Source organism: Oncorhynchus mykiss, chromosome 9 (assembly GCF_013265735.2).
Source record: "Oncorhynchus mykiss isolate Arlee chromosome 9, USDA_OmykA_1.1, whole genome shotgun sequence".
Taxonomy (NCBI): Eukaryota; Metazoa; Chordata; class Actinopteri; order Salmoniformes; family Salmonidae; genus Oncorhynchus; species Oncorhynchus mykiss.
In genome coordinates, this window is record NC_048573.1 from 15302421 (window position 1) to 15321248 (window position 18828).

The window sequence follows — 18828 nt, forward strand, 5'->3', positions numbered from 1 at the left end:
GTGCTTTTCTCTCTGTGATTGGTGATACTGTTCATGTCCTCAAGCTCTATACTGAAGGCTCTTGACTGTGTGTCATGCAGCCTTATTTTTGTCACCAATCGCTACAGTGCTGTCGAGTGGACATCACTAGCAACACGCAGGCTCAAACACCGCTCATTTTATCTATCCTCTCTTCTAACTCGAAATTAAAACAAGCTCTGATCTTAATCTGTTTTATGCTAACAGTCCCAAAAATGTTTACAGAGAATGGAAAAAGGTAATTTCATTACTCAGCCCCCCCTGGTCGTGGAATTCCCTCCCAGCCAACCTAAAACCCCAGGACCTGGTGTCCCTGGAGGAGGTCAAAGGGCAAATAGATGAACAGGTTGTTGAGACATGTAGCTGTTTATTGTTGTCACCCCGTGTCACTAGATTGCGTTGCCTTCTGTGAGGAAACATGTTTTACTGCACACACACACAGTTTGTTTGCGGTTGTATTTGTGCTGTTGCCAGTCTTCTGTCTGTTGTCTGTTTTGTCTTACATTGTTGTTTTTTATTGTAACCCCTCGTCCCCACAGGAGGCCTTTGGCTTCTTGCCAGGCCATCATTGCAAATAACAATTTGTTCTTAATTGACTTGGCTGGTTAAAGGTTAACTCAAAATAAAACCATCACAGTAACGTTAGTGTGTTGTGTTGGATCTTACCTATATCAGCCAGGTACTCTTCTCGTACTCTGATTTTTAACGCCTGAAAATTAAATGTAAAAAGTAAGGAACCGGAACTACAACCGTTACTACAAGAGTACTTTAAAATCTTGCAAGATTATTAAATGGTCCGGTCTAATTGATTAAGACTAATTTACCAAACTAATTAACTGAATAAACCAATGAGAGACGCACAGCGTCAGGGTCCAGGAAGTGGGAGCAGATCTGAGGCGCGAGGGCACGGGCGTCTTTAGGGCTGGAGCCCAGGTAGGCCTCCACTGACAGGTAGAACAGCTGTTGTAGAGAGACGACACACACACCAGATTAGTTCCCATGTAAGAGGTGGAACAACCGTCAATAGCAGTCCTTAGGGTCAGAGTACTGACCAGTGGGTTGGGATCCAGTAGCTGGCTGAAGACATATCTCATGAACACCGTCATATGGGCCGGTCTCGACTTGAGAAGCTCTATGTCCTGAAATGGACCGTCCATCTAAAGTAGGGAAAGACAGAGGAAGGGGAAAGAGAGGGAGAGAGACGTAGAGAGAGAAAGGGAGATTCATATAGTTCCACAGATGAGTGAGATGCAGGATACGTAGATGAGGTAAGTGATGTTTGCTGATAAAGACGGTCTCACCTCATTGACAGCATAGCTGTCGTCCTCTTCCTCCTCTTCCTCGGGGCCAATGATCTGAGTCTTCCCAGCCTGCCAAAAGACAGGTCACAAAGGTCAGGATTAGGAAAATAAAACCTTTGGCATGTGTGTGTGTGTGTGTGTGTGTGTGTGTGTGTGTGTGTAGTTGTGTAGGAGACATTGTTCACATCACTGACTCAGACTAGACAGTATATATGCAGTGCATGTGTGCAAATCTTCTCACTGAATCAGAATGTGTGTGTGTGTGTGTGTGTGTTTGTGAGTGGAAGAGTGTGTGTGTGTTGGTATCACCGAGTCAGAGAAGGTGTGTGTGTCGGAGCCCTGTCTCCAGCGTAGGGGGGTCCTGAAGAAGGAGGGGGAGGAGTGGGGGCTCTCACAGGTCTGGGGGAGAAGGGGGTGGAGGGGTGAGAAGGACAGTCATTCATAAAGGTCTGGTGCATCTGGTGCTGACATTACTTACCTCAAAGTCTCCTTCACTTGAGTCCACCGACAGCCGAGCTGCCGATAAATGGAGAAATTATATACATTTGTACAGTGGTGGGAAAAGTACCCAATTGTCATACTTGAGTAAAAGTAAATACACCTTGGACACTGATCCTGATAGAAAATGACTCAAGTAAAAGTCACCCAGTAAAATACTACTTGAGTAAAATGATTTGGTTTAAAATATACTTAAATATAAAAAATAAATGTAATTGCAAAAATATGCTTCAGTATCAAAAGTTAAAGTATAAATTGTTTAACATTCCTTATATTACGCAAACCAGAGGGCACAATTTTCTTGTCATTTTTTTTTTGTTTTACTGATAGCAGGGGCTCCAACACTTAGACATAATTTACAAACAAAGCATTTGTGTTTAGTGAGTCCGCAAGATCAGAGGAAGTAGGGATGACCCGGGATGTTCTCTTGATAAGTGCGTGAATTACACGATTTTCCTGTCCTGCTAAGCATTCAAAATGTAACAAGTTCTTATGGGTGTCAGGGAAAATGTATGGAGTAAAAAGTACATTATTTTCTATAGAAATGTAGTGAAGTAAAAGTTGTCAAAAATATAAATAGTAAAGTACAGATACCCAAAAAATCTACTTAAGTAGTACTTGATTTATTTAAGTACTTTACACCAGTGCATTGGTATCATAAAAACGCACACAACTCAGAGAATCATAGACAAACAAATCCAATACAAACCATCTCCTGCTATTACATAGTTGGACACAGCTTCGGGGCGAGTTCCATCCTTGAGAGACAAAGAAATAACAAATAGAAAACGTTATAAACTAAGGTAATGACAATCTAATATATAGTATCTAGTGGGGACATGAGAGATCTAGTTAAGCGTTGTTAGGGGTCTGTTGTCATGCACACAGGCATCTCACCAGATCTTGCTTGATTTTAACCCGCACTTGTTGGGTGCGCCTCTTGGCACTATCGATTCGCTCCTCCAGTGATGGGGAGGGGTTCCGTGACAGCTCCTCCATCAAGTCCTGCGGGATTGGTCAGAGTGACATTATCAGAGGCACTGATAATGGTCAATGATGATTGGTCAAACTAAATAGATACTCTCATAAACAGTGTCCTTACTAGAGGTCGACCGATTAATCGGAATGGCAGGTTAATTAGGGCCGTTTTCAAGTTTTCATAACAACCTGAAATCAGTCATTTTTTTACACCTTTATTTAATCTTTATTTAACTAGGCAAGTCAGTTAAGAACACATTATTATTTTCAATGACGGCCTAGGAACGGTGGGTTAACTGCCTTGTTCAGGGGCAGAACGACAGATTTTTACCTTGTCAGCTCAGGGATTCAATCTTGCAACCTTACGGTAAACTAGTCCAACGCTCTAACCACCTACCTCACGCCGCCTCTCCTTCCAGTTCTCTGCTGCCAATGACTGGAACGAACTACAAAAATCTCTGAAATTGGAAACACTTATCTCCCTCACTAGCTTTAAGCACCAACTGTCAGCAGATGAGCAGCTCACGGATTACTGCACCTGTACATAGCCCACCTATAATTTAGCCCAAACAACTACCTCTTTCCCTACTGTATTTATTTTATTTATTTTGCTCCTTTGCACCCCATTATTTTTATTTCTACTTTGCACATTCTTCCACTGCAAATCTACCATTCCAGTGTTTTACTTGCTATATTGTATTTACTTTTCCACCATGGCCTTTTTTTGCCTTTACCTCCCTTATCTCACCTCATTTGCTCACATCGTATATAGACTTGTTTATACTGTATTATTGACTGTATGTTTTTTACTCCATGTGTAACTCTGTGTCGAACTGCTTTGCTTTATCTTGGCCAGGTCGCAATTGTAAATGAGAACTTGTTCTCAACTTGCCTACCTGGTTAACTAAAGGTGAAATAAATGAGAAGCCCACCTGTTACGCGAATGCAGTAAGAAGCCAAGGTAAGTTGCTAGCTAGCATTAAACTTAATCAATCATAATCACTAGTTATAACTACACATGGTTGATGAAATTACTAGTTTATCTAGCGTGTCCTGTGTTGCATATAAATCGATGCGTTGCGGATTCGTGAAAAAGGACTGTCGTTGCTCCAACGTGTACCTAACCATCAATGCCTTTCTTAAAATCAATACACAGAAGTATATATTTTTAAACCTGCATATTTAGCTAAAAGAAATCCAGGTTAGCAGGCAATATTAACCAGGTGAAATTGTGTCACTTCTCTTGCATTCATTGCACGCAGAGTCACTGTATATGCAACAGTTTGGGCAGCCTGGCTCATTGCGAACTAATTTGTCAGAATTTTACGTAATTATGACATAACATTGAAGGTTGTGCAATGTAACAGTAAAATTTAGACTGATGGATGCCACCCGTTAGATAACATACGGAACGGTTCCGTATTTCACTGAAAGAATAAACGTCTTGTTTTTGAGATTATAGTTTCCGGATTCGACCATATTAATGACCTAAGGCTCGCATTTCTGTGTGTTATTATGTTATAATTAAGTCTATGATTTGATAGAGCAGTCTGACTGAGCGGTGGTAGGCAGCAGCAGGCTCGTAAGCATTCATTCAAACAGCACTTTTCTGCGTTTTGCCAGCAGCTCTTCGTTGTGCGTCAAGCATTGCGCTGTTTATGACTTCAAGCCTATCAACTCCCGAGATGAGGCTGGTGTAACCGATGTGAAATGGCTAGCTAGTTATCGGGGTGCGCGCTAATAGCGTTTCAACCGTCACTCGCTCTGAGACTTGGGGTGGTTGTTCCCCTTGCTCTGCATGGGTAACGCTGCTTCGAGGGTGGCTGTTGTCGTTGTGTTCCTGGTTCGAGCCCAGGGAGGAGTGACGAGAGATACAGAAGCTATACTGTTACACTGGCAATACTAAAGTGCCTATAAGAACATCCAATAGTCAAAGGTATATGAAATACAAATGGTATAGTGAGAAATAGTCCTATAATTCCTATAATAACTACAACCTAAAACTTCTTACCTGGGAATATTGAAGACTCATGATAAAAGGAACCACCAGCTTTCATATGTTCTCATGTTCTGAGCAAGGAACTTAAATGTTAGCTTTCTTACATGGCACATATTGCACTTTTACTTTCTTCTCCAACACTTTGTTTTTGCATTATTTAAACCAAATTTAACATGTTTCATTATTTATTTGAGGTTAAATTGATTTTATTGTTGTAATTGTCTTTTTTATTTATTAATTTTTTAAATATATATTTTTTTTTAAATCGGACGATTAAATCGGTATCGGCTTTTTTTGTACCCCAATAATCGGTTTCGGCGTTGAAAAATCATACTCGGTCGACCGCTAGTCCTTACCATTGCATATTCAGTGGGCCACAACATTACAGCTAGAAATGCAACAGAACAGGTATGTCTATATTCCAGATCAGTGTCCATTCTAAGTGGGTTTGATTGTATGGGTTTGCAACATTTCTCCATATTCCCAGGTTTTCCAAAAATCTTGGATGGAGAATTACAGATTTCCTAACAATCCTCTTCTGATTCTGGGAATCGTTTAACAGAGACTTGAAACCCTGCGACTTAAATTTGATTTTACATTTTTTTTATTTTCACTTCCTTGTTTATATTGTCACGATCAGCAAGGCCCCGCCCCAAAATAATTTTCCAAGGGCGGGAAAAACCAGACCCCACCCGAGCGCACCCCTGAAAACGAGCGCACCCTATGACTGTTACCTGGAGCTCAGCCTCTCCCTGTTCCAACATGTTCCTGAGGATCTGAGTGGCGTGTTTCTGTACATCTAGGTTCTAACACAATGACAGAAGAGGAGAGGGAAAAGAAATGTTAGGCTCCTCCTTGTTGACCCATGTTATACCACATTGGTTTGAACATCTGGTCAGTATTATGGTCAAGCTGGTATACCAGTCAGTATTTGTAAGGCAATGGTCCAGGAACAGTATTTATAAAGTGTCTGACAATAGGAGTCCATATAATCTTATTCCTTATGATCCAAAATGTATAACTGATCCTAGATCAGTACTCGTTGTCTGAGACGCTTTGTGAATACAGACCCAGGTGTGGTGCTCACCTGTAGTGGTTTGTTGATTCTTTGGGAGGGGGTGCTGGTAAGTCCGGGGGGCAGGGGTGGAGGTGGTGGTGGCGGGGCTTCACCTCCCAGTGACGTCCTCTGATTGGGTAAGAGGTCAGCGGGGAGGGGTTGGAGGACGAGGGCGGCTGCTGAAGGGGGCGGTCCTTGAAGTGTCAGGGCAACATACGGCCCAGCTGGAAAGAAAGAAAAATAAAAAGAGAGAAAGAAAGAAGGAGAAAGAAAGAAAACGAAAGAAAGAACGAAAGAAAGTGAGAAAGAGAGAAAGAAAAATAAAGAAAGAGAAAGGAAAAAAAGAGAAAGAAAGATAATTTAATAAACAGCTGTTGGCAACGACATTTTACTGACAGCATAGACCTAAAGCCATCATAACCTTAACCATCATCGTTACAGAAACCAGTGACACTCACACTTGATGAGCTTCACCACCTCCTGGTGAGACATGGACGACACCAGCGAGCCGTTCACCTGAGAAAGAAAGAGAGAAGGCAGACTAAGTCTGCTGATTGTATTGAGTCTCTGATGACCGAGACAGAGATGGTTTTTAGTTTACGTTTGAAATGAGGCGTAACCTTTATGATTCTGTCTCCCTCGTGGACCCCTGCCTTGACTGCTGCACCACCTGCATGAAGAGACAGGTGAGAAACATTCCAGAACCATCATATAAGACGTGTAGAAATGAAGTCAGTTACTGTGTGGATGTGTGTCTGACCTGGTCGGACATTCTGCACCAGCTTGATCCTCTCGCCACACACGGTGAAGCCAAACCCCAGCTGGTCTTTCTGTACCACCACACATCTCTGAACCAGACCTGGACCTGAGAGAGGGAGGGGGAGAGAGAGGGAAAGAGGGGGAGGTGAGAGATGCGAGAGGGAGATGGAGAGAGACAAAGAAAAGGGAGTTGAAGAGAGCGATAAAGAGGGAAAGAAGTAGAGAGATGAGGGAGTGAGAGATTAAGAGAAGACCATTCAAGTCAGTTGGGCATACCATGAACCAGTACTAAACTGCTATATGAAATCACATTTTCAAATCAAATTTTATTTGTCACATGCGCCGAATACAACAGGTGTTACCGTGAAATGTTTACTTACAAGCCCTTAACCAACAAAGCAGTTCAAGAAATAGAGTTAAGAAAATATTTACGAAATAAACTAAAGTAAAAAATATAAAGTAACAAGTACATAAAAAGTCTATATACAGGAGGTACCGGTACCGAGTCAAAGTGCAGGGTAGAGGTTAGTCGAGGTAGTTTGTGCATATAGGTTTGGGTATGCCACATCTGTGCTACAAACCTAGCCTCATAATTACCAGACAGATGCATGAAACATTCATGTAAGCTTGTGAGATCAGGTGGCTTGTGAGGCTACGACAAACCCCATGTACCTGTGTTCTCAGGGGGGATGTCAGCTGGAGGCTCCCTCTGCTGGCCGCTGGAGGTGTTGCGCTCCGAGTCTCCTATCGTCAGGCTGCTTAGCCTGGAGGGAAAAGCAGGACATGAGGAACATGAGACAGAGTAGGGTGAAGTCGCCCCTAGAGGCTTGATCTTGGGTCCGTACAGCATTTCCCCCACCAATGGTTAAGGTTAATACTGGGGGAGGGAAAGCTGATCCTAGATGAGTACATAGGGGAAACGTCACCCCAGAACATGTGAGACACACATAGGCTACACTGTTGAAGGAGGTCGTGAGGACAGAAGGAGAGGGATGTCTGGCAGGAGGATGGAGGGCGTGAGGAAAGAAGGAGAGGGATGTCTGGCAGAAAGGAGGGCGTGAGGAAAGAAGGAGAGGGATGTCAGGCAGGAGGACGGAGGGCGTGAGGAGAGGAGAGGACACCAGGGGGTAGATAGATGGACAGAGTGCCAGGGCTATAGGTGGGTGGAAGGAGAGGAGAGGACACCAGGGGGTAGATAGATGGACAGAGTGCCAGGGCTATAGGTGGGTGGAAGGAGAGGACACCAGGGGGTAGATAGATGGACAGAGTGCCAGGACTATAGGTGGGTGGAAGGAGAAGGAGAGGACACCAGGGGGTAGATAGATGGACAGAGTGCCAGGACTATAGGTGGGTGGAAGGAGAAGGAGAGGACACCAGGGGGTAGATAGATGGACAGAGTGCCAGGGCTTGGAGGAGAGATTGTGTGAGGAGAGACTGCTGGAAGTGCAGTACTGTAATCTGTGCTTAGTTTCTACGAAGCTCAACAAACTGAGCAGAAAACTCACCAAGCAGCAAAAGGGCTGAAAGCGAAGCGTGAGAAAGAGAGGGAACAACAGAGAATACAGAAAGGGACCAAGAGAGAAAAGGAAAGAAAATGAGTTTAGGATAAAGTAGAAGACTTAAAAGTGGAGAAACACTGACAGACAGGAGATAAGGCTGGGAGATGTGGCCTAGCAATCATATCTCCATTATTTCAAACTTATGGGCAATTCACTATTTATAAATATATGTTTTTTAATGTTCTCTCTAAATAAGTGTTGTTGTACAATTAAAGGTCAAATACACGGCATTTCATACAGTCAGCAATAATCTAATGAATTCAGGGTTTGTGAAGTTATACCCAGGCTATATGAGCTTTCCACAAAAAAAGACCCACTAATAACTTAATGACTTCTCCAACTGTTTGAAAAGCATGTTAGCCTGTCCACCTTGTTCAGATGTTGAAATCAAGTGGCCTACCTTATTCCTCAGAATGAGAACGAGTTGCCAATTCCTTATATAATTGTTCTTTATGCTTATTGCACATTTATAAAACACAGACTAGACAGCCAGTATAACAGTATTTGGCTAAAATGCTGCTAGCGGTACGTGGTAACCCAATGCAGATGATTCGTTATCCAGAATCAATGTTAATTGATACTCTCGTTTTATTAGTGTCTGTTCTGTGGGCAATTTGAGGAGTTGAGACTTAAAATGGAAGAGTTCATTTATCCTCTACTACAGCAAAAATAATGTCTCAATGTGTTTTGGGGTCCATATGACCTACTCTGTTGGACCAAAGCTCAAATGCAAATAGCGGAAGATGTGATCTCTCAACATTGAAGAATTCACTCTCGCTAAAATATGTCCAAAATAAGCTGCGTTTCTAAAGGCTTATTTTGGACATTGTCGCCTGACTTCCCGACTTTGAGACAACGATTCACAGACAGACAGACAGACAGGCAGACAGACACACAGAATAATGGGCAGTGAGCCATAAAGGACGTCACATCAAAGGTGATAAAGCTGCCTCCCAGCTGAGAATAGCCCTGTACAGAAGGCTAAGCTGAGGGGATCCCAATTTAACACAACATCCAACAGAGATGCTTAAGCGTACAACTAGGCCTTCAAGTTGTAATGGTAGAAGCAATAGGCTAATTAAGCAATAAGCCACGAGGGGCTGTGTGTGGTATATTGCCAAAGGCTAAGTGCTGTTCTTAAGCAAGACAACGCAGAATGCCTGGATACAGTCCTTAGCCGTGGTATATTGGTCATATATCGCATACCCCTGAAGTGGCTCTTTGCTATTGTAAACTGGTTACCAATCTAATTTGAACAATAAAAAGTGATTTATCATACCCAATCAGCATTCAGTGTTCAAACAACTTTATAATGTATTATGTTCAAATATCAGGGTTCTCTCCAGGATTTTTTAACAAGGTGGTACTTATATATTTTCATTACAAAGTGGCACAGGTAGTCCACAAGGTAGCGCAGTGTCACTCTTGCACAATTTAGGGAGAACCTTGATAATAGTCACTGGCTGCCTATCTGTAGTCACTGCCTCTCCCCTTCTCAAAGCACATTGCATTTCCCTCCCCTCTGATATACTCCTCCAAGGCATTTTGGGAAGGATACTAGGAGAGGACATGAGGAATCAAGGAAATACATTTGTCCCATCTGTCATTAGTACCACCATCACCAGCAGTCAGTCCTACCTGTCCAGTGTTGAGGTGGGGGTGCGGAGACTCATGACTGCAGACGGCTCGAGCGCGTCCGTGTCCTCTCCGGCGGTCCAATTATGTCACAGCAGGGTGACCATCTCCTTTGTTCTTCAAATTTCTTCCGCAGAGTTCCACAGTGCTGCCGCCTGCTACGTTTCAACTCCTCACGTCAGCTAGTGGGGAGCTTATTCCGTTCAGAGACTGCTCTGAGCACCTTCCTCATGTTTTCACAGGCAATCTCCAAGTACCTTACAGTAGACAGTTGTAATGGGGAACCCGACAAATTGATACAGTGTTAGAACTATCTAGTGCCACAGGAAAATATTAGAAATAGCTGGTGGGTGGGGGACACCTTTAAGGTGGGTGCCACCTTCAAGCAAGATGCATGAAATTCAGACACCACTGACTGTGCAATGTCTACTTTGTTCATTCAGTCTTAAGACAGTGTCATTACATAGCAATCAACACTAGCAACATGAACAAAACAATTTTTAACAAGGTAAAAGGCTTGTTGTTGTGTTTCCCCGTCTATTTTTTTTTACTGATGTTTTTTTCTCTTTACTTATCTATTGTTCACCTAATAATTGTTTTTACTTAAAAATTGCACTCTTGGTTAGAGCCTGTAAGTAAGCATTTCACTGTAAGGTCTACCTACACCTGTTGTAGTCAGCGCACGTGACAAATAAACTTTGATTTGACGTGATAACTGTCACAATAACTTCATCAATTATGACCTGGTGACAGTGATGCTTGGTTCGCTGTCTGATATCTATGTAAACAGCTCCTATTCTACTTTCTGGAGGTACATCAGCTAGTAAGCATCCAAAACGAATGACACAAATGCAATTCAAACTAGTATCCCAACATTAATATCATTCAAATCTAAATAACGTTTGAAATTGTATTCTTCTAGTTTATTATGTTGACACTGCCAAGCCAATTAACGTCAGCTAACGTTAGACAACTCTACTCGCATTATCCTCAGTAAATTTGTTTCCATCCCCTGCGAGCTAAATTTAGTTACAGAGTCCTTAATGCTAGTTTACTGGTGTGGCTCTTCCAGAAGACCAATAGTACATGTTTGTCTGTTTTAAGAACTTGGCTAACGCTCAATGTGGTCCAGTGAACTGTTCTAAGAAGCTGGCTAACTGCAACATTGATATTGCACAATTCAAACCGTCTCGTTCAATACATGCACTGGTGCAGATTACCTAGCGAAGTGTCCAGTTTGTTATCTAGCTTGTTTGAGAGAAGACTATCCGCTGTAAACAGAATGGCATCTGACCTGACGTTGCACTGCAACACGACACCACTAGCTTGCCATTGTGGCTAGAAGCTGGAGCCTGTGTATTGCGAGTTAGCAATGCAAAGTTAGTTTGCTACTTTGCCAGGGCTAGCTGTTGGCATGTCAGTGAACGATGCAAGGAAATGTTTCTGATTAACTATCCCAAGCAGACAAGCGACTAGCTAGCTGATGTTATTCACATCCAGGATAAAATGCAGTGACGTTTGCTAGCTGACTAGCTGACTAACGTTAGTTAGCGCCTTACATCAAGTTAGCCATAACCATAAGGCTGGCTTACCATCATGTCAAGCTCTATAGACAAATATTGTTTTGATATAAATGAAACACTTGCTGTTGCCAACAAAATGACGGTTATAACTGCAGCACTCACTTGTGTAGAGAATACTTGTTTTTTGATAAGCAAATAATGGCTGGTTACCTAGTTAATTCTGATAGAGGCCGAATGCCATCCGCGACATCACCTACGCTCTGTGACTGGGCACAAGCGTCGTCTATGACGCCGACGCGACAGGGGTCTAGCTGAAGCTAAAGAATTAGCCTGCCACTCAAATACATTCGCAAGGTAGAATCTGAAACGCTGCGACTGAGGCCAGTTATCCTTCTTGAATGTAATAGTATGTCCAGTGCCCCATTCGTAACAATGTGTTCATTAAACCTGCATTCATTTCTTTATGGAAAGACAGTCCATTCGATTCGTCGTGGCTTTCCAAACAACTCGCTTCATTTGATCAAACTGGTTCATTCCATTAGGTGAGATCCCGTTGTCCTATATTTCCTCGCATTCCCTGATTAATCCACATTTCTGATTGCATTCATATGCTCATGTATTTAATTGCAGCCTTCAAACCGATGTTCCATATTATGTTGTTATTAGCTAGCTAGTCCTCTCCCAGACAGTATTTGGTAGTTGTGTATGGATATCAAACCATGTCCGAAGAGCAAGACAAACACAAGACGTCACCAACTGGTCATACTCCAGTATTGCAACACTCCATACAGAATGACCGGTCACCAGAATGACCGGTATTGTATCAATACAGCCTATTAACAGCTAAAACGTTTTGTATAATTTGCTGGACCCCAGGTGGTGTAAGATCTGACCTACGTCAGCAACGCCTAGCCTAGGCACAGGAATGCGACCTATGTCTGCAACTGGGGGCTGAACCAGGACACAACGTTTTGGAACGTTTAGATATGCAGTATGTGTTAACATGCCTCACTGACATGTAGAACAAGGAATCATTGTTGGTTCTATTTGTATTTGTATTTAAACTGAGCAATCATGGGAGAAGGGCCTTGGTCAGGGAGGAGACCAAGAACCCGATGGTCACTCTGACAGAGCTCCAGAGTTACTCTGTGGAGATGGGAGAACCTTCCAGAAGGACAACCATCTCTGCAGTAATTCACTAATCAGGCCTTTTTGGTAGAGTGGCCAGACAGAAGCCACTCCTCGGTACATGACAGCCCGCTTGGAGTTTGCCAAAAGGCACCTGAAGGACTCGCAGGCCATGAGAAATACGATTCTCTGGTCTGATGAAACCAAGAAGTATCGGGGTGGCAGCATCATGCTGTGGGGATGTTTTTCAGCGGCAGGGACTGGGAGACTAGTCAGGATCAAGTGAAAGATGATTGGAGCAAAGTACAGAGAGATCCTTAATGAAAACCTGCTCCAGATTGCTGAGGACCTCAGACTAGGACAACGACCCTAAGCACACAGCCAGAGCCCAGACTTGAACCCGATCGAACATCTCATAAGTTTCACATATAGAATATTGGAGGGTATTATATGAATTCTGGTGGATATTATAGGAATTCTGGTATAACTCATTTTCTGAGAATACACACCAATACAGGACTACGTATGTGTACATTCAAAGAGTAGCTGGTTTCTGTATTGCAGATCTACCAAGTATTCATACCACTTATGTACGTACATACTTTAATGAGCTGCTTTGACAGCAACTATGCATACATCTAAGGTCATTTAGAATTTGTATACAGTAATACCTGTTATACAATTAGGTATTATCATAGGTGAGTGCATAAGGGACTCCATCTCTGCAGGTGATCTGTCTCTCAGGTCAACATTACTGCTACCGGTCCCGGTTCACCCTCTGGGGGTATCGGTAACTTGTTATATCTCCAGAGAAAACTAGATAAAAGATCCTATTTATCAAAATACTATAGGTGGAGACAGGTGTTTTTTGGGGGGATCAAAATAAGTCCATATTTATACTGACATTGAACAACCATTTAGATGTATTAAGAACAAGTGGATTTATTAATGTAAAATTGAATACAACACCTTTGCGATGTGATCAAAAATATGCCTTTGAATTCAAAATGACCCCAGCTTAAGGGTTAATTGCAAGACCAATCTATGATTGGTGCATCCATTTTGGGACTTTTAAATGAATTACATAAACCAATTGATTCTCAAAGACCTTAACTTATAAATGCCTCATGAGCTCAGTTCAACCGTCATATCCCATCAGAATCCAACATTCACACTTCTTTTACGCCATATGAAACAGAGTTTATTCTCTATATAGAAGAAATACAGTATCGGTGGACATTAGCAGAGCACCTCAACCAGACACTCAGACTTTGACCGGCTGATCAGACCACAGATACGGTGGTGTACAAATTACTTTTCAAAATGCCTGTGACGTAGCGACGGTACATCATTAATGTGACAAACTCTCTCACAAAGTGACGGTAAGCAGCAAGTTCGTTTACAAATCATCTAGCACTTAATGTTGTGAAATACATGAATACATAAACACATACATAGGTGACATATTCAGAACTGCATTGTTGGTGAAGGGCTTGTAAGTAAGCATTTCACGGTAAGGTCTACCTGATGTAGACGCATGTGAAAAATAACATTTGATATGATTTGACCTATTGCACTTCACCCTCAAAACTGACACACATCATCATTCATGACACTTATAACCAAAGTTGTACCCCTGGCTACTCCACCTACTTACACCAATGATACCCCTAGTACCAGACTCCACAGCTCACAACAGTGACACACGGTCAGTGCAGGAGAAGGCTAACATTGTAATCTTGTGTGACTCCTCCAACAGCAAGTTCTTCAGTGAAAGATGACTATTTGAAGGGTAAAAGGTTAATAAGATCTAGTGCCCAACAACACATTCTGCCCTGGGACTCTGCCCTGTCAGAACGCACCCTGGGAGAAACCTTTCACATCATCATCCACACAGGGACAAGTGACATCAGCACAGGAAGGATTGATGTAGCCAAGGTTTTCACCCAAGTGGCAATAAGAGGCAACCCACGAATACCTCACTGCCAAAATCATCCTCTACATTCTTCTGCTGAGAATGGACTTCTGTGCCCTTGTACAAAATCTACCTACAGTATAGGACAAAGGTGCCCTTCCCCCAACGGGTCTGACAAGTTTTCATACATTCATAACATATTTTGAATAACGGCTTTATAAAGGGAGAGTAACTTCCTTGAAGGAGACACAGGGACAATTGCTCAGTTGATCAGATCAGTTGTTCAGAAAAACTGCCTACTGAGCCGTAACACCACTGAGACGCAAACATAGTTTATTATATAGCATAAACACTCATTTAGGAAATATAATATGAAACACACAGTTTAGAAAGTAGAAAGTAGAAATACAGTATTAGTGAACATTACTATAGAACCTCAACCAGACACTCGTCATGCATAAACTGTTCATTTGGAAAGTATTCAGACCCCTTGACCTTTTACACATTTTATTACGTTACAGCCTTATTCTAAAATTCATTAAAAAAAAAAATCCCTCATCAATCTACACACAATACCCAATATAATGATAAAGTGAAAAACAGATTGTTAGAAATGTTTGCAAATGTTAAAAATAAAAAAAAACATAACTATTTAGACCCTTTGCTATGAGACTCGAAATTGAGCTCAGCTGCATGCTCTTCCCATTGATCATCCTTGAAATATTTCTACAACTTCATTGGAGTCCACCTGTGGTAAATTCAAATTATTGTAAATGATTTGGAAAGGCACAGACCTGTCTATATAAGGTCCCACAGTTGACAGTGCACGTCAGAGTAAAAATCAAGCCATGAAGTCAAAGGAATTGTCCCTAGAGCTCCGAGACCGTGTTGTGTCAAGGCAAAGATCTGGGGAAGGGTACCAAAAATGTCTGCAACATTGAAGGACCCAAGAACACAGTGGCTTCCATTTTGAAATGGAAGAAGTTTGGAACCACCAAGACTCTTCTTAGAGCTGGCCGCCTGGCCAAACAGAGCAATCAGGGGGGAAGGGCCTTGATCAGGGAGGTGACCAAGAACCCAATGATCACTCTGACAGAGCTCCAGAGTTCCTCTGTGGAGATGGGAGACCTTCCAGAAGGAAAACCATCTCTGCAGTACTCCACCAATAAGGCTTTTATTGTAGAGTGGCCAGACGTGAAGCCACTACTCAGTTAACGGCACATGACAGCCCGCCTGGAGTTTGCACCAAAAGGACTCTCAGACCATGAAACAAGATTCTATGGTCTGATGAATCCAAGATTGAACTCTTTGGCCTGAATACCAAGCGTCACATCTGAAAGAAATCTGGCACCATCCCTATGGTGGCAGCATTATGCTTTCAGCGGCAGGGACTGGGAGGCTAGTCAGGATCGAGGGAAAGATGAACGGAGCAAAGTACAGAGAGAACCTTGATGACTTGCTCCAGAGTGCTCCAGAGCGCTCAGGACCTCAGACTGGGGCAATGGTTCACCTTCCAACAGGACAGTGACCCTAACCACACAGCCAAGACAACACAGGAGTGGCTTCGGGACAAGTCTCTGAATGTCCTTGAGTGGGTTAGCCAGAACCCGGACTTGAACCCAATCTAATATCTCTGGAGAGCCCTGAAAATAGGCGTGCAGTGACACTCCCCATCCAACCTGACAGAGCTTCAAAGGATCTGCAGAGAAGAATGTGAGAAACTCCCCAAATACAGATGTGCCAAGCTTGTAGCGTCATACCCAAGAAGACTCAAGGCTGTAATCAATGCCAAAGGAGCTTCAACAAAATACTGAGTAAAGGGTTTATATACTCATGTAAATGTGATATTTCAATAAATAAAAAAAATCACACTGTTTTTCCTTTGTCATTATGGGGTACTATGTATAGATTGATGAGTAAAAAAAACTATTTAATACCTTTTATAATAATCCTGTAATGTAACAACATGTGGAAAAAGTCAAGGGGTCTGAATACTTTGTGCATGCAGAATAAACACAGTATCAGTGGACACCAGCAGAACACCTCAACCAGACACTCAGACTCCCTGACAGGCCGATCAGATCATACGTTGGTGGAAAACCTACTTTTCAAAATGGCTGTGGTACAACGTTAATGTGACAAACTCTCTCGCAAAGTGACACCAAGCAGCAAGTTCGTTTGCAATCACAATTCCTGACATTTAATCCTAGTAAAAATTCCCTGTTTTAGGTTAGTTAGGATCACCACATTATTTTAAGAATGTGAAATATCAGAATAATAGTAGAGAGAATGATTTATTTCAGCTTTTATTTCTTTCATCACAATCCCAGTGGGTCAGAAGTTTACATACACTCATAGTTAGTAGTTGGTAGTATTTGGTAGCATTGCGTTTAAATGGTTTAACTTGGGTCAAATGTTTTGGGTAGCCTTCCACAAGCTTCCCACAATAAGTTGGGTGAATTTTGGCCCATTCCTCCTGAGAGCTGGTGTAACTGAGTCAGGTTTGTAGGCCTCCTTGCTCGCACACACTTTTTCAGTTCTGCACAGACATTTTCTATAGGTTTGAGGTCAGGGCTTTGTGATGGCCACTCCAATATCTTGACTTTGTTGTCCTTAAGCTATTTTGCCAAAACTTTGGAAGTATGCTTGGGGTCATTGTCTATTTGGAAAACCCATTTGCGACCAAGCTTTAACTTCCTGACTGATGTCTTGAGATGTTGCTTCAATATATCCACATAATTTCCCTCCCTCGTGACGCCATCTATTTTGTGAAGTGCACCAGTCCCTCCTGCAGCAAAGAACCCCCATAACATGATGCTGCTAACCCCGTGCTTCACGGTTGGGATTGTGTTCTTTGGCTTGCAAGCCTCCCCCTTTTTCCTCCAAACATAACGATGGTCATTATGGCCAAACAGTTCTATTTTTGTTTCATCAGACCAGAGGACATTTCTCCAAAAAGTATGATCTTTGTCCCCATGAGCAGTTGCAAACCGTAGCCTGGCTTTTTTATGGCAGTGGCTTCTTCTTTGCCAAGCGGTATGTCGATATTTGACAAATTTTACTGTGGATATAGATAGTTTTCTACCTGTTTCCTCCAGCATCTTCACAAGGTCCTTTGCTGTTGTTGTGGGATTGATTTGCACTTTTCGCACCAAAGTACATTAATCTCTAGGAGATAGAACGCGTCTCCTTTCTGAGCGGTATGACGGCTGCATGGTCCCATGGTGTTTATACTTGCGTACTATTGTTTGTACAGATGAACGTGGTACCTTCAGGCATTTGGAAATTGCTCCCAAGGATGAACCAGACTTGTGGGGGTCTACAATTTTTTTCTGAGGTCTTGGCTGATTTCTTTTGATTTTCCCATGATGCCAAGCAAAGTGCCACTGAGTTTGAAGATAGGCCTTGAAATACATCCACAGGTATACCTCCATTTGACTCAAATGATGTCAATTAGCCTATCAGAAGCTTCTAAAGCCATGACATCATTATCTGGAATTTTCCAAGCTGTTTAAAGGCACAGACAACTTAGTGTATGTACATTTCTGACCCACTGGAATTGTGATACAGTGAATTATAAGTCTGTAAACAATTGTTGGAAAAATGTGCAGCAAATACAGTAAAGGGGGCAGCAGTGAACACCACTAAAGCAGTACTCTTTAATCCAGGTGTGCTGGATATGGTGGAATATGTAGTGGAGTGATATCTAAATGTACAGCAGTCAAGCAATCTGTTAGAGGAAAAATCCACCCTAAACCCGAATCCAAAATCCTCCCTAATAAACCCCTAATTCTAATCATTTGTGAGAACAATATGTTTTATGAACAAATGTTTATTTTTGTCATTATAATAAGGTTGGTAGCAATACAAGACAATGGTTGTGGAAATCTGTTGCAGCTCAAGTCAAAATCTAATTTTATTTTGTCACATACACATGGTTAGCAGGTGTTAAGTCGACTACACAACCCACAATGCAATGCTCTCTCTATGTGCTGGGTGGCAAGCTAGTAAACGTAGCTACACACAATAATGCAAAAGTCAATATCAGCATGTGAAGTAGCTAGTTAGCTGTAAAATCACCTAAACAAAGTGCATTATCAATTTAGGAGTCTACAAACTCACCATGTTCAACCTGCAGATCGATGTTCCTTGCAGAGTGTCCCTTCGCAACGGCAATGCACTCTGGACTGAAGAGGCAGACAAAAAAGAGAAATGTGGTGGACCCTCTGTTAAATTACACATTTCTTGAGGTAGGAATATCGCTAAAATATTATAAATGTTTCATCCGAGACATGACGATCTCCCACGTTATGACATCGGCCAGTATTGAAACCTGACATGTATGATAGACGTTTTTGCGATCTAAAAGTTGTATTCCTATTAACTTCCAGTGTAGCGAAAGTGGCTTTATCACAATTCTACATCATACCGGCCCAACTCCTTTAACTCACAAGTCAT

General features: G+C 42.2%; 1 protein-coding gene across 7 annotated transcripts in view; it reads right to left on the reverse strand.

Annotated features, from left to right (window-relative positions):
* LOC110531570 (rho guanine nucleotide exchange factor 11) overlaps positions 1 to 18610 on the reverse strand; it is a 35148-nt gene extending 16538 nt beyond the window's left edge. For 3 of the 7 annotated variants that reach the window (XR_005053188.1, XM_036987412.1, XM_036987408.1), the window contains exons 1-16: positions 11538 to 12075; positions 9808 to 10061; positions 7283 to 7374; positions 6612 to 6716; positions 6472 to 6521; positions 6310 to 6367; positions 5882 to 6075; positions 5529 to 5600; positions 2715 to 2822; positions 2527 to 2575; positions 1798 to 1835; positions 1629 to 1718; positions 1320 to 1388; positions 1071 to 1175; positions 880 to 978; positions 685 to 727 (exon numbers count right to left, since the gene is read on the reverse strand). Coding sequence is in view for 6 of the 7 variants with exons in the window: in XM_036987412.1 (XP_036843307.1) it covers positions 685 to 727; positions 880 to 978; positions 1071 to 1175; positions 1320 to 1388; positions 1629 to 1718; positions 1798 to 1835; positions 2527 to 2575; positions 2715 to 2822; positions 5529 to 5600; positions 5882 to 6075; positions 6310 to 6367; positions 6472 to 6521; positions 6612 to 6716; positions 7283 to 7374; positions 9808 to 9842 (1207 nt within the window). In the remaining variant the exon portion in view is untranslated. Of the gene's footprint in view, positions 1 to 684; positions 728 to 879; positions 979 to 1070; positions 1176 to 1319; positions 1389 to 1628; positions 1719 to 1797; positions 1836 to 2526; positions 2576 to 2714; positions 2823 to 5528; positions 5601 to 5881; positions 6076 to 6309; positions 6368 to 6471; positions 6522 to 6611; positions 6717 to 7282; positions 7375 to 9807; positions 10062 to 11396; positions 12076 to 18492 lie in introns of those variants that run through there. The other 4 variants (XM_036987411.1, XM_036987409.1, XM_036987410.1 and 1 more) reach the window with 4 other exon arrangements.
* Positions 18611 to 18828: the final 218 nt, after the last annotated feature.